At 47.3% G+C, this 22,137-nt stretch overlaps 1 protein-coding gene across 1 annotated transcript; it reads right to left on the bottom strand.

The window, feature by feature from the left end:
* Positions 1-1,987: 1,987 nt before the first annotated feature.
* Positions 1,988-13,635, bottom strand: ARX (aristaless related homeobox). The gene is made up of 5 exons (XM_054005935.1): positions 13,234-13,635; positions 11,065-11,731; positions 8,661-8,706; positions 5,836-6,164; positions 1,988-3,103 (listed from the first exon to the last, which is right to left on the bottom strand). Exons 1-5 carry the CDS (start codon positions 13,424-13,426, stop codon positions 2,863-2,865), a joined length of 1,476 nt encoding a protein of 491 aa, XP_053861910.1. The 5' UTR covers positions 13,427-13,635; the 3' UTR covers positions 1,988-2,862.
* Positions 13,636-22,137: the final 8,502 nt, after the last annotated feature.

Genomic DNA, 22,137 nt, shown 5'->3' with positions numbered 1-22,137 from the left:
CGGGTTGCCATGAGTCCCGGCTCTCTAGCGCTACATCCAAGCGTCAATATTTCTTTGGCGATTGTTAAATCTATATGGGGGGGGAGGCTTGTTTGAGGTTGAGCCGGGGGTGGGGGGCGGAGGGAGGGTCAGGCTCCCCTGGCATTGTAGCGAAGCGTTCCCAGATATTCGGGCCAACGCGGGTTGCCATTCATTAATAATGCTCACAATTAGATTAAATCATTCTGGAAAATCTCATAAAATCCTCTAAGCACGCTCCAGTGGCTCTTTCCAGCCCCCAGCATTCAGCGCTGGGGGAGGTTTGGAGGGAGAAGAAAATTGGTTTCTTTTGCCGCTTTGAAAAGCTGCCGGGAGTTTGTCAGGCGCGCCCCGTCAGATGTTGACCAGGGAGCCTCGCTGGAAGTCAGGGGGTCGCTGGCGTGGGGGACGCTGGGGCGCGGAATGAGTTTCCCTCCAGCTGGAGCGCGCTGAAAGAATAGGGGGCCTTGGGCTCGGGCGTGTTTGCAGCATCCGAGGGAGCCGGGATTAGGAGGCTGGTAAAACAAGGCCAGGCGCGGCCATTGGCCGGCCCGGGCTGCGAGCCGTGGGGGGGGATTTCACGCGATTTGCTTCTGCTCCGGGGAAGGGTCAAAGGAGAAGCGATGGCTTCAAACCCGCCGACGGGGCGCGCCCAGCCTGAGAGCAGCCAAACCCCCCCCGCGACCGGGCCCCGACCGGCCAGCGCCTAAAGCAAGGGAGGGGCGGCCCCAGCCCGCAGCGCCGCCGGGGTTGGGGGACACGAGACGGGCTTTCTCGCCACCCTCACGAGCAAAACCGCGCGGGGCGCGGCGCCGGATTGTGCCCTCGACGCCTAGAACCGGATTGCGGCTCTGCCACCCGTTTCTGCCCACGGGTCATCAGCATCAACCCCGACCCCGCCGGGCCTCCCCGGGCTTGTTCCCCCCGCTGGGGCCGGGTGCGAGCCGGGACTAACGCTGGGCACCTTTAGCGGCGCATTTCCCCTGCTGCTGGTGCCCCCATCCTCAAGTGTCCGTCCCCGAGCAGCCTGGCTCCCCGCCAGTGCCAGCGGGAGTAACACACACACCCCCCAGCCCTTCCCTGGGAAGCATCCAAACCAGACCCGCAGGGACCGACCGGATCAGTGCAGCAATCAGGACACATCGTGTCAACGCCCTACTCCCAGACACCCCCCCACACACACACACACACACCCCTGTGTAAAGGCCCAGATTGAAACTCCTCTCCAGTCTCACCGCCCTCTCTGGCTCGCACCTACATGGGGCTAGGCCTTGTCAGACTGCAGTACGTGGAGCTGGCCAGGTAGAGGAATAACTGCGTTTACCACGAAGCTACAACCATCTTCGCCAAGAGGTTCTACAAGTTTGACTTCCAACAGTTCCCCTGAGCTGCAAGGCCTCGAGCACTGGTGTCTCCCTTCTGCTTCCACAAGCCTTCACTTTGCCTACTCCCCTTCGGCTAAATCGGTGTTGCCCTGAAAGCACGTGGGGGCCGACTTGAAGTCTGTATGACATTTAATATATACAATAGATACACACATGCTGGACCCCGCCACGAATGACTGTAGGAGGGTTTTGCTTCTCAGCGAGTTTCAAATTGTTTGGATTTTTAGGGCAGGCGTATTAGAAACATATTCTACGTTCAATCTTTTAAAAGAAATTCCTATTTTGTTGACTTAAAACAATAAAAACCCGCCCGTACTAAAGACAGGGATCTCAGCTTCCTCCTACAGCAGTTTTGAGGGTAACAATCTATTAGACAGTTATAATAGCCCCTATTTGTTACACCGCTGGTATTTCCATGGTTGTTTCCAATGACGCTATTAAATGCCATATACTTCAATGTACCCTTCACAATTCTTTTTGTTAAACATATATATATTTATATATATATATTTTATTTTCTGAGTGTGGCACTTCTCCACTTAATAGCAAGGAAAAGTGTTAACAATAACGACATTACACAAAAGTACTGTACCATTGCCTTTTTAGAGTTTCGGAAACCTCTACAGTTAATAAGTTAAATAAAGGGGTTGTACATAAATATTTGTCTAGGAACCCTATTATATCTACAACACAGTAAGAATCTACAGAATGACAAACTTTTACAACACTACACTGAGTGCAATTGTTTTATAACATTTCAAATATACAAAGCTCTGTTCTTTTTTATAACAATGGTATGTACAGAATCAATAATCACAGTTTAGTGACTTAAACAGTCCATATTCTAGCAGTGTATTTCCCTTTGGTTTGATATAAAAACCTTGGTTGGTGTAGTGTTAAAGAATATAACAAGAAAAAGATATACCCCTTTCCTTTAAGTGCACTGGTTATCTTACAGCATCAAATTCACTTTCATTCTGCACTGGCAGCATCCTTGGTTGATACTATGCAGCTGGCTACAATAACATGTAAAATAGTTCTCCAGTGCTCCTGATAGACCAACTTAACATCCTAAGATGTTATTTTAAGAAGCTGTGTGGGAAGTTTAGGTATTTTTTTTAATTGCAATTTATTTATTTATTTAGCCAGATGTCCAGGAAAAAAAAGGGGGGGGGGGGAGAATGTAACTTTAATTCTATATAATATAATATCTTATTAGGAGCTCTTTTTGTCTAATGACCAATGAAGAAATTAATGTAGTGTACAGTTTTAAAATGTACCAGCCAAGGAGTTACTCATTCAGGAGCTTGTAAATGTTGGTTCACTCATGTGAGTGCTGATGCTTGCTTTCTTCAAGTTCCTAACCCGAGAACCTATCCAATGTCTTAATCGCTGGTCCTCTTTTTCCATTTGGTCTTGATTCGTACTAGCTGAGGTGACCTTTATTTATGTATTTATTTTAGCACACCTCTTTCCCTGTGCTGTTTCCAGGGATAATATTGAGTTGTGTGAGCTGAGCTGCGTGTTCTTTTGCTTTCAGCCTCAGAGCTGCTATGCTAGAAGCCCGTCTGTCTGCTGCAGCTGTTGCTGGATCTGATAGCCCACTTGATTGCACTGCACTTTCCACGGCAGGAGTGGGCTGTCTCAGTAGGGCAGCAGCAGTGGAAGCACTAGTCAGGGGAGCCATAGTGGAAAAGAGCCTGCAAGTAAAGTAAACATTTTGGTCAAAACCAAGGCAGCTTATGTGCGTGTGTCTGTTGCTGTTGTTTTGTCAGAATAAGGTGACCAGCGTTGTCATATCTATTCCTTCCCCCCCCCTTCCCTGTTCGCTTCCACTAAGAGTTCTGAGTTCATGTCAGAGCTAAGCAGCGAAGTATTATCACTAATGTAGAAAAGACAAAGACGTTGAAAAAAAAATCTCAACACTGGCAGTCAAAAGATTAAAAAAAAAAAGCGAGTCTAATTCTCTCAGATTTGCTGGTGACAGCCGCTCACACTAGAGCACACTGTCAGGAGCAGCTGATACTGTGATTTACACTTAATAGGGAGAGGAATTCCAAAATGAAACGCTTTGGGGGATTGTTTTCTCCTTAGCTATCATTTAAAATAGAAACGCTGCACACGTTAAACTCTTCCATTATACTACTCCTCTCTTTTCCCCCAGTGGATTTCTGCCTTTCCCCTTCCCCCCTCCACAATCATCTTCCTCTTTTAAAGGTTCTACAGTCCTGATGCCCAAAGTGTCTTAACCGTTCCTCAGCACTGATGCCCATACCAGCAGGAAGTGGCATTCCTGTTGATTTCCTCACAGTGGAATGCCAATTATTATCCAGCAACCTAGCATCCAGGCTCAATGACACAATCTTTTAAATGCCTTCCCTCTAGTTTTTCTTACTTCTCTCACCAGAGCAGTCACTCTGAAGAGTGCAAGTGACCCCCTTGACTGGCACATCAAGATGTACAGACTCTCCATTAACCAAGGATGTGATTATTGACATCATCACGGCTAGGAATTGAACTGTGTTCCTTGAAGGCATCAGGGTCTACATACTAAGCCCTAGCATGCTAAGCTCGCATACTGGTTGCTGCGATTTTTTTTTTCTTTCTGAGTCTTTGATGCAGATATTAAGTATTAACATTGGCAAGAATGGAACACATTCCTTTTAAAAGGTCAATTACTGCTCAGTTTAACACAAGCTTTTACATTCTTCAGAATCCCTAATTCTACTGGTAAAATCTAGCGATACTATATATATATCAAAACAATGATAGGTTTGATTAGTGGGAGGCAATCCCTGTTGTGGTGAACTTGTTAAATTTAACAGTTTTAAATCACCTAATACATACTGAAATGCTACATTTCAAGGTGGATGTGAATTTGCTCTGTCATACCTATTTTAATCTTGTAGCCCATTATCCAGGCTGAGTTAGTAAGCTTTTACAATTCACTTTTCAATTTGTTGTCGGGGGGAAAAAAAACCGTAGAAGGACTGCACTAATGCTACAAGAGAAGTGATAAACTGTGAAATCATCGCTCTAAGCAGGGGGCGTGACAGCACTGTAACATCACTTGTTCCATTAGGTAAATTGAGTCACTGACTTCAATTTGATGCATAAACTGTTTAATTGTATTGGTTTAGACTAAGAAACTAATTTTACTTAGTTTTTTTTATTTTCCTCCCGACGATTTTGTTAAAGTGGCTGCTCAGTTGGATGAATCTATTATTTCTTTGTTCTCCTAAACAGAGATCATTGCAGTTACATTCAGTTTTATTTTCACTTCTCTCTCCAACTTAATAAATCCTTCTATTGTTTCTCTGTCTGTGTGATTAACTACAGACTTTTTAGTTCATCATTTGGTTTTCATTTAAATAAAGGAAGCTATAATATACGTGAATCGTTTCTTTTATTTCAGTGTCTTACACGCCTAGTAGATTTAGGTATAAAACACACTGAGAAATAGACCCGGGCAAATACTCCAAAATATTTTTTTACGACGAGTCCTACTAATTATTGAATGCTTCACCGGTGTTGTGTTCCCTTGCTACAAATACTCTAGCGAGTGATGCGAGGGGCAGGAATGTTTGTGGAAACCGTGAATGTCAACCAAATATAAGAGAATATTTCCAGAGAGCAGATTTTGAATTAGTAGACGTGAATATTCATGGTGACAATCTGATTCTAAGCGTTACCCTCATCTAGTCAGGGAACCGAAGCGTAACATGTGACCTGTGCGTCCAATCAACACTAACCAACACAGCTCGAATTTCGAATATCAAATAATCCACAATGAACTGCCTGCGAGAGATCTACCAACCCAGAGTGGTTATAATTCTGTGAATGGTTTTAAATAACTAATACGTTCAAGAAAACGATAGGCTGCTCGAGGACAATTTTGAACAGCAAAAGAGACAAAATTAATCAAATTACACGCTACAAATTATTCATCCAGCTCTACCGGGGAAGCATCATTGTCACCAAGTCACTTGAGGGAGACCAGCTCAGGGTGAGAAGTTACCTTTCCTTCTTGACCCACTGGCACCAAGCCTCACATCATAGCAACTCTTCGAAAACTTTCTTGTTACTCTTTCAAGACAGTTCTAATAACATTAACCTCCACCTGAGACTCTGAGCACTGTACATTGATGAGTCAGGTTGTAGCATGCAGACGTCAAGTGCTTGGAATTCTGCCATTTCCCCTCATTTGTCCTTCCTCCCCATGAATAATCTGTAGTGTAAATTCAGCTAAGAGGTGCCTAACTAATCCAGGCAAGAGAACTGCGTTAATTGCACACAAGTTGGATTGTAGTAGGCAGCCGTGGCTCCCGAAAGCCATGTTCCATGGCACACACTTTCTCCTCCCCAACCTCCACCCCCTGTACTGGTTATACTATACACCGCATTTGCAAATGGTAAACGCTGAACGTGTTACCTGCCAAATGCAGGGCTGATGAAGGCTGGATGCCGGAATACAGCTGCGCCCAGGAAAGTGCTGAGGCCTAGCGGAGTCCCACTTGGTGGCAAAGTTGCAGAACCAGGTGGAGGAGGTAGACTAGGGAAGGCGGCAGCAGCAGCTGCTGCAGCAGCAGTCCAGGCGGAGTCTAGAGCTGGGTGATGAGGAGGGAAAGGACTAGCATCAAGGTATGGACTGAGTGGGTGAGTTGCTGACAGGGGACCAGGGAAAGGCAAACCTGGGGTGTGTGTCTGAGCCCCAGCCTTTTCCCTCTTCCGCCATTTAGCCCTACGGTTCTGGAACCATACCTGAAATCCAAAAGAAAATTGGTTTTAATATTTCTGGCCTCGTCTCCAAATGTTTTGCCCAGCAGACATGATACATTTTCCGGACAGGTCTCGAGCATTTCTACCCCAAACCCTCAGCAGGCAGGAGGTCAGAACTGGATAGGATTTTAGACTACAAATGGCAGTTGATAGGTAACATTTGGAGCGGGGGGGACTTCGTTGTTATTACATGGAGTAATAAATGGCCCGGGTTGGTCAAATAACTCGCACATTAGGACAGGATTAAACAACCCCTGAAGTGGGCGTGCATGGTTACCTTTCACGGAAGCGTTTTTATCACCTTCTCCTGGTTTATATATTTACCCTGCTGGTAAAGTGATTGCCTCTTTGGAAGAAAGTATGAGGCTAGGGTGGAGCTGACCCGTTAAGCCTTTTATCCTTAATATGGTTACTTATGCTATATCGTATATAAATAATACCTCATCTCCGGGTTTACGTTTCACAGGTATAAATAAGCACACACGTGTGTACTGAATCCTCTGAATATACGTAACATTTAACACACAGTATAATGATTCTCTGAAAACATGTACAATATTCGGAAGTTTCTTTTTCACCTAACATGTATCCATTTTCCAGAGGAATCCTACTGATTTGAGTGGAGAGTAAAACGTTTTAATATAAATACTTGACAGCATGGTGGTGGTTTTGGCAGCATACAATAATGCTTTCTTTTATGGACATTTTAACTGAAACATTACTGCTGTAGTCAAATGTTCTAAAAATTAATTCCCACTAGAACTAAATTATTTTTATGATGTGATCTATACACACACCCACACTAAGATCTGCATGGTATCTTTCACTGAAGTTAATATTTACAAATGGTATCATTTTAGGCTCATTCAGGTTTTTAAAGATTAAAAGCAATACAAAATCGTGACTGCAAGTAAAATGTAATATTTTAAAAAAAATCGCGAAGCTATTGAAGGAATAATATGCATGTCCCAGCTGTACTCTTAGGATTTAGTTTACATGACTTTGTTAGCCAGCCACGGAATTGCAATCTCACCCTAAACATTCGTTAATCAAAATGTGCTTGTTCTTTGAAACAGAAGAGATTAATAAAACACCACATTTGAACGGAAAACGTTCGCTTAATATCAAAGTATAAATATCACACATTAAAGGAGAGCCTTTGAAAGAGACATAATCTGTTAATTTTGTGGAGCGGTGGGGGTTGAATTTTCACCTTTAAATATAGCTCACGTTTGGCAGAACATTATGAAACCCCATCTCTACAGCAGCTAAACGAATAAAGGCAACGATGCTATGTGTAGACGTACGTATGAAGAGACATGATGTCCTTAAAGGAAGCCAAAATCTTCTACAAGCGGATCGTCTCTACCAACTAAAACTCAATTAGCAAGCTGTCCCCACTGCAATTCCCCATTATTGAATTAATAAGTCTGAGTACACCCAAAAGGTAAACGAAGGGACTCTCATAATTCATATTCCCTTAATTACATCTTCTCCAGTGAATAGGAGAAGAGAGAAAGGGGGTGTCTTTCTTTTAAAAGTTATTTAACTTTCCCACGACTTGTTCCCCTGAGCTGAAAATACTGATTTGCTGTCACATCTCTGTTTGACAATGGAGAAATGTGTCAACAGAAAGGAGGGGACAAATCTCATCATTAGCCCCTCTAATGCAAGAAGCTGTTGTGTATTAAATGAGCCATATGGAATTTATTATGCTTTATCAGCGCCTGATTTTAACTGTAAAGTGATTTGCTCAGCTTCAGACCCAGAGACATCTGTTTTCTGTTGGCAATCAGGGCATCCCAATGTTTATCGTCTCTTTGGTTATGAGACTTGGGTTAGGAAATGCACTCTGGTATGGGGCTGCAAACACCTTTAATAGCATTGCACTCACTCACTATTAGATCAATGCGGTCTTATTGCTATCAAAAATGGGAAATCAAATAGCATTAGCCAGCCTCTTGTGCAGGCGGAGAGGAAATCAAACAACATTTCGCCTTCAAATGGCCCTGTTTGTTCTAGCACTAAGTGGGCTTTTATGAAGCCCGATTGGAGATTTAATCACGGCCAAATACCTGCTTGGAGCAGAGCGGGTTTGTCTAACAACCAAAACCCCGCGTGGCCGGGCGATTTTAATCCAACTGGGTTTCGCCTGCTGATTATTGGGGTCGGTTGGTGGTTTCGTGTGAGGAGGGGGGATTAGCTGCCTCCGGTCTTTCCCCTGCCCACCACACTGACCCCAGGGGCCAGCCCCAACCCCCGACCCTCTCCAGCGTGCCTCTGGAGAACACCCCGCAGGATCGGCGAAGGCAACAGGGATGGTTTCCAACCCACCCGCGCAGGGCTGAGTGAGTCCAGTCCCAGCGGTCGCTGCTGGGCTTAGCTGGCCACGGCCCCGCGGGCATCCACCGGCTCTCCGCGGGGTAGGGAGACCGCGCAGGCCCCTATTCACCCGACCCAGCTCTCGCCCGGACTCACCTGCACTCGGGCTTCGGTCAGATCCAGCCGCATGGCCAGCTCCTCCCTGAGAGGGAAACAAGCACACAGACACACCGCGCCGTGAGACTCCCCGCGGGGGCGCAGAGCAGCTAGGGCAGCTCTGCCCCGTCCCCAGATCCCGGCCGGGCGGGGGGCTCGAGTCAATGGCCGAGCTCCGGGGCACATGAATGGGAGCAGGATCGAGCCCCCTGCCGTGTGCCTGGTCTGAGCACAAATACAGCGCACCCACCACATGGCCCATGGAGCCCTACCAGGGGCGTATCCAGGGGCAGCCCTAGCCCAATACCCGGAGCCGCAGGCTGAAGTCTGCGCACAATTTGGCTCCCAGTGCTCACACCCCGTCTGCTTGCAACACCCGCAGCCCGTGTAGCAAAGTAGGGAAAAGGCTTATTACACGTTTCCCCTCCGCAAGCGATCAGGAGATGGTAGAGAGCAAAGGGGGCGAAGTCACCCCCCGGGTCAGGCCATTCCGCAATTATCTTCGTCCGTCACGTTCGAGCTGTGCCTGGGATTTAGAGTTCAGCGTGTGCCTTAAAAACTAATTAGTTTCAAACCCACTAAACGCTTGGTGTTTCCAATGCCCACCGCAAACTCTACACATCACAGGGGGAATCAATTTAGCTGAAACCCTACCCCTTCATTGCAGTTATTATTGCAATAATTAAGGCAAATCGGAAACCATTAAGATGTTATAAAACTGCTCATAATCTGTTTACCTAAAATATGAGAGCTCAGAGCATAATTGGATCTCCCTCCGCTAAAAAGAAAGAGCTGGGCTGGCCAAGGGACCCTGGGCTGCAAAGAGCCTGCTTTCTTTCAGATCCCTCAGCCTCACCTGCAACTTTCAAAGCCTCGAGCCCGAGGGAAGCCAAACACAAGCCGCCTTCCCTTTCGCTACACAACAAGCGCCTGACATTTTAACTCAAGTCTCCGAGCCCGGCTGGAAGCTTTCTGTTTTAATACCCAGCCAGAGAAAAGGCTCAGGAACCGCAGAAGCAACAACAACAGCAGCAAAAAAAGGCCTGTTGGATTTTTCCCGTTTCCCTCCAGGTTATTGTAGCTAAACTACCCGCTCTGGAGCGCAGCTCTGCAGTATTCAGGCAGCGCAAAACCGCAGGGAAGGCCTTGGACTGTTAAAGGTGTTATACATTATGTCTTCTGGGGAAAGAGTTTCGTTGCTGTCTGGAGGCAGCAGAAATCTGTTAGCTGCAGCAGAGCATAAGTGCACCCCGGGTACCACAGTTAAGCGTTTCCACGCCGCATTGCTTTATTTGTTCAAAAAGAGGATTGATTTTCCTTCTTTTAGTTACACCGGTGAGTGTAGTATAGCTCATCTATGAAATTGGGGGTATGATTGTGTTTTTAACGTTCTATAGAGATTACTCTCATTTTTTTTTCTTTCCGTCTGACACTATCTCCTCGGGATCTGACTTCACTATTCAGGGGAAGGGGGGGGGGAGAAGCGTAAATCAAACGAGTTTCTGGGCAAGGAGAATGGAGTGGTGTGTGTGAAAAGGAGGAGAATGGGAAAGAGCCCGTCAGAACTGTAAACAAACACAAGATACACTTAATTCCTATTAGAAAATTCCTCTCTGTGTTTCTGGGCAAGGATAGTAAATGAGCTGTAGATAAAGTGTATAAGCAACAACAACAGACCCTACTACGTGTACGAGAATATCACCCCCACCCCTCTCTGACTCCGATCTAAGTTTGTATCTCTCTACACATATCCATATGCAGAGGTTAAACATATTACACACAGTATTTTAGCGGAGCTATTATCTAGTTAAATATTCTAAGAACCCAAAGCTGGAATACTTTGATCTTTTTTTACAGGACTTCCCTGTACAGGGCAGGGTTCCAGTTTGCACTGGGAAAAGCGTAATTGATACCCAGCAAGCTTGTTGGTAGATCTGAAGAAGGATCAAGGCATAGGATAAAAATAGAACATTATGTGGTTTAGCTAGGAGCAGGACAGATACTACCTGCCTGTGGCCAACTGGCTCTGCAGTGAAGACAAACTAATCGCAGAAGTTTCTCTCCTTTCCAGTGCCACTAGCAGAGCAGCAATTTCTGTACTAGAGATTGCCTCTAAAGCTGATAAGGGGGGAGGGGGAGAGAAAACTCTTCCCAGCTGATCCAAGGGGGATTCAGGAAAGGCCCGGGTGAGACCAAGAGGAAACTCCTGGTGATTGTGGCCAGCAGAGAAACTCAGGGGTGTGTGTGAGAAAGAAACGCTAAGGCGCCTTCTCCAATCAGCCAGCCAGCCCCAGGAATTGCCTCTGAGCACAGGGGAGCTGTGGCAGCTGATCTGCGGGGTGGGAAGGGTCCTGTGTCCAGCCGGGCAGGCTGCGATCATCAACCCTCCTCCCCCAGCCTGTACCTGGTGAAGACATCTGGGTAGTGGGTTTTCTGGAAGGCCCTCTCCAGCTCCTCCAGCTGGTAGCTAGTGAAGGTGGTGCGGTAGCGCCGCTGCTTCCTCTTGAGCAGCCCCTCCTCGGAGTCGCTGCCCGCCGACAGGCACACGCTGTCCTCGCCGTCCTTGCCCTCGGCGTCCTCTGGGTGCAGCAGCAGCTCCTCCTTGGGGGACAGCTCCCCACCGTCGGGCCCCGTGGCGGGAGCAGCGCCGCGCCTGGGCTCCTTCAGGAGCCCCCCGCCGGCCTCCCCCAGCAGCTCCTCCTCGTCCTCCTCCTCCAGCTCCTCGTCCTCCTCCTCCTCCTCCTCCAGCAGCTCCTCGTCCTCGTCCTCCTCCTCCTCGGGCACCCCCGCGGCCGCCGGCCCCGGCCTCTCCTCGGGGCGCCCCAGCTCGTCCAGGGCGGGCGGCGGGGGTGCGAAGGGCGCGTTCTCCCGGTACGACTTGCTGCGGCTGATGCTGACCTGGGGCGCCTGGCTGATCTTCAGCGTGTCCCAGGACGGGGCGGCGGCCCCCTCCGCCCGCGGCCCGGCAGCCCCCGGCAGCAGCCGGCCCCCTCCGGGCCCGTACAGGCGGCGCAGCTTCGGGGGCAGGTGCAGCTCGGCGGGCTCGAACGTGGGGCTCCCCTTGGGGGATCCTGCCGGGAGACAGACACACACAGCCCGCCGGGGCACACACAGAGAGAGAGAGAGACCGGGTCAGGGCAGCCGCGGCAGCAAAGCAGGGCAAGGCACCAGCCGGGGGGCTCCCGGGGACACCAGCCCCGTCCCCAGCCGGCGGGAGACCCCCACCATGGTCAGCTTGAAACCACACCGGCCCCTTCGGCTCCCCACCCGTCCGGAGTCCGGCTAGAAAGTTGCCACCGGTCCATCCCAGTGTAGCCGCCCGCTTCTCTCCTGTAGCGGGCAGCCGGTGGCATAAAGCGACCATCACTCATCCCTGCCCGATAACAGGCACCGGCTGTAGCGCGGGCTCAACAAACCCTTCCCCGGCCCGGTTATCCCCCCCCCCTCTTTGCAGAACACATTTCCCTTTTAACCCAAGGGCTTTGTGCTGCCATCAGAGTCTGAAATAGCCCTGGGGAACCTGGGGGGAAAACCCAAAGGCCGAGATGCTCTAGCTCGTCTCGTTTCCGTTGCCCTAACGGTGTTCAATGGATATTTTACGTGTCAAACAAGCCTATTATTCTAAATCGCAAGTTTATTTGGCAAGGAGAAAGAAAACCCGCTGCTGTGAATGATCTCCCCAGAGGTTAAACCGCCCTAGAGCGGGAAGAAACTGCCCTAAGCGAAAAGAGATAGGAAATGTGATTTGGTTGTGAATTATTAAGTCCCTTTCTTGCTCAAAAGCAAGCATGAACTTGATACAGGAGATCAGAAAAATGTTTTACACAACAAATAGGCAGGATTTCCACACACACACACCGTCCAGCTTTTCTTTAACGATACTGAGTCTCAATAAATAAAACTATTGACAAATATTGAATCCGGTTTAGCTAGGGTACGAATATAATAGTGTTCACTTCTGACACGAATGGTAAATCCCCAACAAGAACGATGAACTATCAGGCTAAGAACAGCGCAAAAGGAAGCCGCAGTTTTCCAGCAGTTCCAGCCCGGTACCATGCAATGTGAGGAGTTTACTCTGGTCTAAGCTTTAGTAAAATCAAATTAATAATAAAGAAGAAGAATCGGAACTGAAGATACGATCGCGTTAAACCAAATCCGCCCAAGCCAATGGCAATGCTCCCCCACTGCGGAACACCCTCAGAGCCCCAGAATTACAGGGTCTCCGCCGCTCAGAGAGCCCCTGTCCACAGGCTGGAAGGGGGTGGGGTGAGCTAATCCCAACAGCAACTGGTATTTCTGACCTCTCGCTTACATAAGCCGATCGCTATAAATATATTACTTTTATGACCAAACTACATGCTCCCGGTGTGAGACAGAGCGATCGAAAACGAGCGAGCGAGATTGGGAGCGATCCAGCAGGGGTTAGAGCGCTGAATGGCTTTGCAGTTAACAGGCCTATAGAGCTGCTTCTTTGGGTCTCCCCCCCTCCCCTTCCCTTCCCTCCCAGCCGCACTTTTACTTTTCTTTTTTTCCAGCTGATTTTGCTTGCAACCCGCCGTTTGTTGCTTACCTTGCACGGCCTTGTCCTGTTCTGTCCTGTTAGACAGAGAAGGCAGGCTCTGAGCAGCTCCTAGCAATCTCATTTTACAGGGGCTCCTCCTGCCCAGGATGCTGTCTATGCAGTAGGAGGAGAGTAAAGTTGGAGATTTACTTTTACATTCAGGCCTCTCAGAGCAGCTCTCTTCTTGGTATTGATTGCTCATGGCTTTGGCTTTCCCTTCGGTAAGGAGCTGCCTCGCTCGGCCGGCTGGCTGGCTGGCTGGCTGCGTGTGTGTGGGGCTGGGTTGTTGGTTTTTTGGTTTTTTTGGTTGTTGGGTTTTTGTTGTTGTTGTTGTTGCTTGGGCTGGAGTGTTTTTTAATCCCCCCACCAGCGGCTCCACTCGCCCCTCTTCCTGCTCAGGACACTAGTAACAAGTGTAGTGAGCTGCAATTGCTTTGCTCTTGAGTCCCTCTCCTCCACGTGCTGAGAGCCGCCCTCTGATTGGCTCTCGCCAGAGGCAGGGCCGCTTCAGGCTTCCAGCGCGGAGCAAAGCCCGGTTTGGATCACTAGGGGATCAGCACCAGCGCGGAAAAGTTCCTCGGCACCTCCCTGGGAGCAGTGTTCACTTCCACCTCGCCTTGTCACCCAGAAAACGAGTCCAAACCCCTCGCCCCCTGCCCTCCTAGTCCTCCAGCTCTCCGCAGCTATTGCCACGACTGACCCTCATACCGCTCACGGCCGGGAAAGGGGGTGTCTGTCAACGATATTGTTTCCCACAATTCTAAATTGCTGGGTGGGGGAGGTAGGGAAAGAGGGGTACGAGTTATTACACAGCGAGGATGCAAGGTTCAGTTATTGCTTTCAAAACTGTTCAGAACATCTCCAGCTGACACGTTCTTCTTTACTGGGGTATGGAATGGTTTCAAATATCAAAGCATGTTTTGAGGAGTCGTTTGAAAATAAAATAATGCTGCCAAGGTACTTTCGCTGGGCTAACACAGATGAGCTCGCACTTGTTGCAGATCTGTTACCTATCTGTTGCTAGTTACGCTTGACTATTGTTTTAGCAGCAGAAAAGGAGGTATGTGGATGGCAACACGGCTTGGGTGATGGCGAAAAGACACATAAAAAGCCAATGTCAGGAGACACAAGACAGCCAATTTCTCTTTAATTGCTAGATGTAAAATTGTTTATAACAGTTATATTATTGGGGGAAGGGGGGTGCCCTGGAAGACGAATCCTTCATTTGCCATGGTTGACCTGAGATAAACCAGCAATTTCATTGGAAGGAATTGTGAGAATAAGAATAGAGATATGGATCAACATATTTGCGATTGACTTTCCATCTGGCTCTTCAGCTTGGAAACAGAAGGACTAAAGTGTCCCTTATCTCCCTTTAAACTGGAAACCCAGCAATGTCCCATGACATTGAGATCATTGTGAAAGGGCGGACGTTTTAGATCTAGCAAAGGAGTCTGACAATAGAGCTGATACTACAATGGTAATTCCAAAGACCGGTGAGATAATGCTGTATCCAGAAAACTCGCTATTTCCTTGCTGATGTCTGCAGTACAGGCTAGGGCCAAGCGAAAAGCAAAGAGGAAAAGTCAAGGGAAGGAGGGGGGCGGTGGTGTAGAAGAAAGAAATCCATGTCTGGTTTTCTTCCTTCCCGGTCTCCCTCATTGAATGTGTCAAAGGAAAAGCGTTTTACAAAGGAACACACTTGAATCGCTTACAGTCCGTATTTAAAAATACAAGGATTCATAATTGGGATTTTTACTGTAATAAACATCTGGATAACTCTTTCAAATGCTAATGTGTGATAGACATTCCGGGGCTGCCTTGGCAGAAGTATTTAATACACAATTTGAGCTGCATGAAGTGTTGGTAACTGAACCACTAGATCCCCGGGGAAGGTGCAGGACTTTCAAACCCAGAAGGTTTCGTTCGCTTCTCACTTACCTTTCCCTTCCTTCTCTGGGTTTAAGCACACATTTTCTCAGACACTTTAAACACATCTTTGCTGCTGAAAGACGTCTGGGATTTTCTTTTCGTGCTCATTGACCGAGCGATCGCATTTACATCCCAAGCAGAATTTGAAGTTCACTGTTTATACAGTTGAGGTTCGATTTTAATTGGCATGTTTTAATTATCTGTGCGTCTCCTGATAAAATGTGCATTTACAGTTCCCATCCTACTAACACACGAGACACGTTGGAGGGATCTCGCTTTTGTTTTCTTTGTCACCCTAAAATAATTCATTCGCACACTTAGATGATTCACTTATTCGAGACCTGGGTGGGAGACAGCTCTATTTTTCCTATTAATCATACACATTCACAGTCCTCAAGACAGAGTTTTCATGCGGGATCCTTAACTTGAGATTCTTTAAACAGAGCAAATTCTAAATAAGAAGTGTGTATATGATTTAATTATATAATATATAATAATATATTATATAATATATAATAACAGGCCTTGGAAATAATGTCTGACTTTATAAATAAAGTAACCATCAAGTCAGACATTATTCCCCAGAGCTGTCGGGCACATAAAGGCTCTACATGACATTTATTTCCTCTTATTTTATGCCTTTTAAAAATACATCGGCGGGGCTGGGTGTTCGTTTGTACACAATCAATGAATATGCGATCACATCATTTTTACACAAAGCTACATTTTAATGATAAATACGTGTGACTAAAATACAATAACCAGTTTCTGACCCCCTTTATGAAATGTCTCTGACAAGCTAGATTTCCTCCTTGTGTTGCACTGAAGGAGTATTCCTGTTCCCTTTGCCTGTTAGTTTTTATTTTTCTAATCGTCGCTCCGAAATGCTTGTGTCTGGAGTGAGAACGCAATTTGGAAGGAAAGTCTTTTTAACTCGGGAGAGAAGAGATCCTGGCACCAGACACATTTTCACATACACCCTCGAACGATCATTGTCACGATTCAATGTCACAACTTCAAAAAACTCTATTTATCCCTTCCTAGTTATTGCTATTCTTGAGCGCCATGTCAATAATAATTATAATAAAAAACAAACCTAGAAATTAGGTATTAAACGTACAGATAACTGATACAGCACCTGCGAGCAACTTAGTTACTGACTGACCGGATTTTACTGGTTAGGTTTTTTTTTTAATGAAGGATACTTTTGCACATTTCTTGTATTATATATATATATTTATATAATACATTTATATATATATAAATAATGTGTTGAACGGTCATTATAAAAGAAGAATTAGTGGGCTGCATAAACGAGCAAAAGAGAACTCCTGCTTTTATTTTTTCTAATTTTTGTTAACATGTTAATTTATCCTCTCTCTCTCTACTAATAAGCAAATAAATTACACTTTAAGTGCATGGGTATAGAACACTTCTGGCTTGTTCTCCCTGATTGCTTGTCTGATTGATACCCTGTTATCTGACAAAAAAAGTCGGCTTTATCCGCTTTCACGATCAATAACTAAAATGAAAATGACAAATTTAATATTGCAACCTGCATGAGAGTATAAAGCTGTAAAAAATCTGTTGTTTTTTGTACAAATTGGGGCTGTCTACACCATTTGGACTTGATGTTTATAGGTCAGTCTAAGAAACCCTGTTCCTTAAAAGGGGGAAATGTGTTGCAGAGGTTAAGTTTATGGCGCATTTTGTTGTTGTTGTTGTTGTTTTACTGACACTTGCAAGAAACGTGCACTAAGGCATTGGTTCTAAATCTCCAAACTGGAGCGATTTGGAGTACGTGGCGTCGCGTGAACCTGAAACACCTTCATTTGAGATGCTTTACTGTATCGTGCAAAATGCTCGGAAGGGGCTCGAGCAGCCCCGCTCTGCCTGGGTCCCCCCACATTTAGCTCAACCTCTTCCAAACATGTATTTAAACAATGGAGATAAACTTCATTTGGAGCCTGCCGGCCAATTTGGGAGCCAATGGCAGGAGAGACAATGAGCCCTGATTGCGCGCGAGGATCCTCGGCGATGCGATCTTGCCTTTGCCAAGTCACTTTGTTGTTTTATTTATTTTTTTAACAAACTTTCATTCATTTACGGTCTTTTTTCCCCCCTGCAACCTGCTAATTTAACACTGGAGCGCGTTATTGCAGTGTTAGGGGGAGAGAAAGAGAGAGAGAAAACAACAATACTGCAATGATCCAAATGATACAGTAGAATTATAGCAATTATAGTTCTACTTGGAGAAGAAAACCTTGCTGAGATCAGCCAAACAAACTGATGCCTTGTAAGGATAACAAGCTTCTGGATTGACAACCAATGCTGAGAAAGGCAGGAGGGCACAAACGGAAATATTTGCCTTTTTTTAACTCCAACCAGCCAAGATTAACCTCCTCGACTGTTGCTTTCATAGCAATATCCACTTCAGCTTGATGCACCCAGGACACGGTATATATTTTATTCACACCCACAGTTCTATCCGTGGTAAGAAAAGACAATGAAATATACCCCCCCTTGCTTAGCCTGAGCCATCCCTTCCCCCACTCTCAGTTCCACCCAAGGTTTCCTTTTGCAGGGTGTAAAAGAAAAGGCTCATGGAAATGTCTAAAACGGATGGATAATGGGATTGCCAATGAAGCCTCTTCGTTTGGGGCTGGTTTAGCAGGCTGGTAGCTACTCTAATTCTGGCCAAGGCAAATGTCCCTCCTCTACACGCTTTAACATCATTACTTGGCTCTTGGGAGTGTAATCTCCAGCACCCCAGCCCGCCCGAGGTAGCGGAAGTGGCATGTCTGATTAGTGCGCTGCTAATAAAGTAACTTTCTCTAGCTGCAAACTCTGCCACTTCCCAGTTGCTGGCTCCAGAGAGAGCGTGCGTGCCAGCTGGGCTGGAGCGTTGCTACACATCGATCCCCTCTTGGTACACACACAGCCTGTTGTGCCCTCGTCCCTGCGAGCCCCCTCCCCTTTCCGCTCCGGAGGGCAAAGAGGTGGGCAATCAGAAACCAGCCCTGTTTAAATAAACCCACCAGCACAGCATCAAACCCACGCGAAGCTAAGTCCTTAGGCGGAGCTTCTCTGCCCCACACTGGCCTCGTCCTCCCCGGGCACTTGGGCAACAGAAGCGGGGCTCCATAGCCGGGCTCCGGCTGACGCTGTTGTAATGAGCTGCTCGGGATAACTACGGCAACCCTCGCCCTGCGTACCCAGCTGATCCTGCTCCGGTGCTCCCCTCCTGCGGCTCCGAGCGGGGCTGCAATGCAGCTCTCCCCAGGGCTGGGGGGCTGCGGATCGCATGGCTCTTAAGAAAGGGGGGGAGCTGCCTAACCCCATATCCTCCCCAAAGGCCCACCGGTACCGCTGGGCCCCATACATTCGTGGTTCCCAGCCCTCTCAAGGCGGGCGGCAAGTGCTGTGTGAAGTTCTGGTTCTCAACTCAGGGAACCCTGGGCTTTATTCGGTGCCAGCTCTCGGTGCACAAAACCCTTCAGTTAACGCGGGCAAGGAACTCAACCGGTATTTCCTAGCACTTGTGTTTTTTTCCCCCATAAGGCAACCTGTATATTTGCAGCGTTGGCCAAGCTACTGCCATCAATAGAAGGACTCCCACTGACGCCAGTGGGCTTTGGCTCTGGCCTCCATTGCACAGATTAGGGCATCTTTCCTCAGCAAGAGTTGTGCTATATTGAGCAAGAAGCATGTTGGTTACCAGGAGCTGACGATGGTGATCTGGTCAGTTCTTCCCTTTGCAATAGCCCATCGCCTCCTCCTTTTGGGGGGACACTTGGACCCTCCCCGCAGAGGAGCCAGATCTCTACAGAAAGCCCCGGGAAAGCTGGAGTGCTCAGTTTAGTCACCGCTAGGCTCTCCTCCATGTGACACGTTATTGATGTGGGGTTTGGGGTACAAAACTGCCTAGCTCACATTCACTATAAGCTGCTCCGCTGCCTTCAGTCCAATTCTTTAACAATGTCAGTGTAACCTGAACACCTGCGCTTTTCTGCGGGAGAGGGGGGTGTTAAGTGAAAATATCGGCGGTGAGAACCATATTTCCTTGACTTGTCAACGCTCACAATACAGATAATCGTTTATCTTCCCTGTCTCAATGACACATGAAAAGGAGAATTTTCCAATGGAGCGGCTTCCTGTTCCAGAAGAATTAGCGGTTCCCGGAAGGACACCTCTCTGAACATCTGGCCTAGTTACAGTGAATTTGTGTAGCTTACAATTGGATTCGCCCGAGCCTCAGAACATCGTGAAACGAAGTGACGTGTGTGTATTTCACCCCTAACTCTCTTATCCTTTAATCAGTAAAGGATTTTGATGTCAAGCCTGGAAAAGCAATGGTTTAAAGCATCTCCAGGATCTCTTGCACATACACAAGTTATATTAACAGACAGCAAGGGATAGATAGGATTTTGGAGGTAGCTACCTACACATCTAACTCAATGTTCCACTTTATTTTGGATAAGAAAGAGCAGATCCGAAATCGCCATAACATTCTGTTGGATTTATGACAAACTCAGCTGTAAGCTCAGGGGCTTTAATTGAAACAGCGTCCTGTAGAAGAGCTGGGGAAACTCTAAGTTACCTCTGCGAATTCCATTTTGCTGTAGTTCTTATACCACAGGGCATCATTGTAGTAACTGAGCGTCCATCACAGTAAAGAGAAATAGCTAAGCACCATCCTAACAAAGTAACAACAAGAGGAAAGGACACCTGAATAAAAAATACTAAAATATGTTCATATTTTTCGTCAGCTTCTGACGGGTTCCTCTCAACACTAACAGCAATGAAGCACATTGTGGTTACATGTACTAATTACATAGAGAATCAAAGTTTTCTTTGGGTTTGTCTAGGTCAGTGGTTCTCTACCTTTTCCTTACCCAGGTTACAAGGTCAGCAGGTAGTTTGGGGATCACTTTGCTACCTAGTCAAAAGAAAAGGGATGTATTGGCCGCTGCTTCCAGCAGCTCCTACTGGCCTGGAGCAGCGAACCGCGGCCACTGGAAGCTGCGATTGGCCGAACCTGCGGACGCGGCAGGTACACAAACTGGCCAGGCCCGCCAGGGGCTTTCCCTGAACAAGCGGCAGAACAAGTTTGGGAACCACTGACTTACAACATGGTGGTCCACTGTCACTGTTAAAATAGGGTTTAGTCTTGCCATGGAGACAAACATGTTTGAACAATGTCCCCAAGCCACATACAGATTTGGTCTGCCAAAGTTTGTAGAATTAGCTCAAAAGTATAGTTTACTTCATGCAAGATTGTTTTAACTATGTTAGTGGACAAGGGAGTTGTAACTTGCTATCCAACACACGGTTTGTAAATTGTTGATTACCTCAAATTAACCCTAACCGCTAAGGCCCACCTACGCCACTGATTGCTACTTTGTGTAACTGGGTTAGAACATGGTGAACTCTACACGTAGTTTGTGTACACACAATGTGTTTAGTGCTTTGGAGCCAATATTGCTTCCATTAAAGTCAATGACATTGCTGATGGGTTCCTAACACTGTGGGTGAATCACCGTTCAACCCTGCTCAGGAGCTGGTCTGGCGCACAAATGACAGGTTGTAACTGGGGTTTAACATAGGTTTTTTGCTATGCAGAAAAGGTGATGATAATATGATAATAGTTAATATAATTAATAGTAACTATTTTTCAAAGTTAAAAAGCCCCTTATATTTGATTTATATTTGTTTATTTTGTAAGAGGAAGGAGTCCAGTAGTTGTAGCTAAAGGTAGAAACTGTGCTTCTGCCCTAGGCCTGTCTGAGAACCAGTGCTTCTCTGGTCCTCATCTCTCATCCTTGACATTCTTGGCCATTGCCTAGATCAGAGGTGGGCAAACTATGGCCCGCGGGCCACATCCGGCCCACGGGACCATCCTGCCCAGCCCTTGATCTCCCGGCTGGGAAGGCTAGCCCCCGGCCCCTCCCCTGCTGTCCCCCCTTTCTTGCAGCCTCAGCTCGCTGTGCCGCAGGCGCTGTGGGCGGCGGGGCTGTGAGCTCCTGCCAGGCAGTGTGGCTGTGAGAGCCGCCGGTCTGCCCCGGTGCTCTAGAGTGCGTGGCTGGCTCCAGTCGGGTGGCACGGCTCCCAGTCCTAGTGCTCTGAGTGTCATGGTAAGGGGGCGGGGAGTGGGGGGGTTGGATAAGGGGTAGGGAGTCTTGGGAGGCAGTCAGGGGACAGGGAGCAGGGGGAAGTTGGATGGGGAAGAGATTTGGGAGGGGTGGTAAGGGGACAGGGAGCAGGGGAGGTTGGATAGGGGGTGGGTCCCGGAGGGGTGGTTAGAGGTGGGGGGGTCCTGGGAGGGAGCAGTCAGGGGACAAGGACCGGGGGGGTTGGATGGGTTGGAGGTTCTGATGGGGGCAGTCAGTGGGCAGGAAGTGGGAGAGGGCAAATAGAGGGCGGGGACCCAGCTGTTTGGGGAGGCACAGCCTTCCTTACTTGGCCTCGATACAGTTTCGGAACCCTGATGTGGCCCTCGGGCCAAAAAGTTTGCCCACCCCTGGCCTACATGCTTCATCCTGGTTCTGTGAGGAATGGAATATGTAAATTATTAATGTGTATGAGGTAAGGGGAAAGGGATCAGACAAGACCTGGGTGTGAGGGGAGGTGTGTGCGTGAGAGAGAGAAATGAAGATTCTCTCTCATCATTTACAATGCCAAGGCCCTACAATGCAAATAAAGGAAAGTTAATTTTAAGCAGAACTCTGGTATCTTTCCACTTCTCTAATTTTGAAATACACCTTGACATTTACCTGCCTGTTTTTCCTCTTTATTTCTATGCAAACTGAATTTCTCTTCTATGCTTATTTCCTGGCAGGACAGCTGCCATGGGCTAAGCTCTAGGTCATTCGCTGTCATAGAGATGTTGACACATCCGCGAGTATTTCTTAAATACTAATTGTTATTTTTCAAATTGATTCCTTAGAACTCCCTGTCTGTATAGCACCTGGCAGAAAAACA

This window comes from Malaclemys terrapin, chromosome 1 (genome assembly GCF_027887155.1).
Source record: "Malaclemys terrapin pileata isolate rMalTer1 chromosome 1, rMalTer1.hap1, whole genome shotgun sequence".
NCBI lineage: Eukaryota > Metazoa > Chordata > Testudines > Emydidae > Malaclemys > Malaclemys terrapin.
Note: the sequence above shows the minus strand (reverse complement) of the source record. Positions and strands in the feature narration are given on the sequence as shown.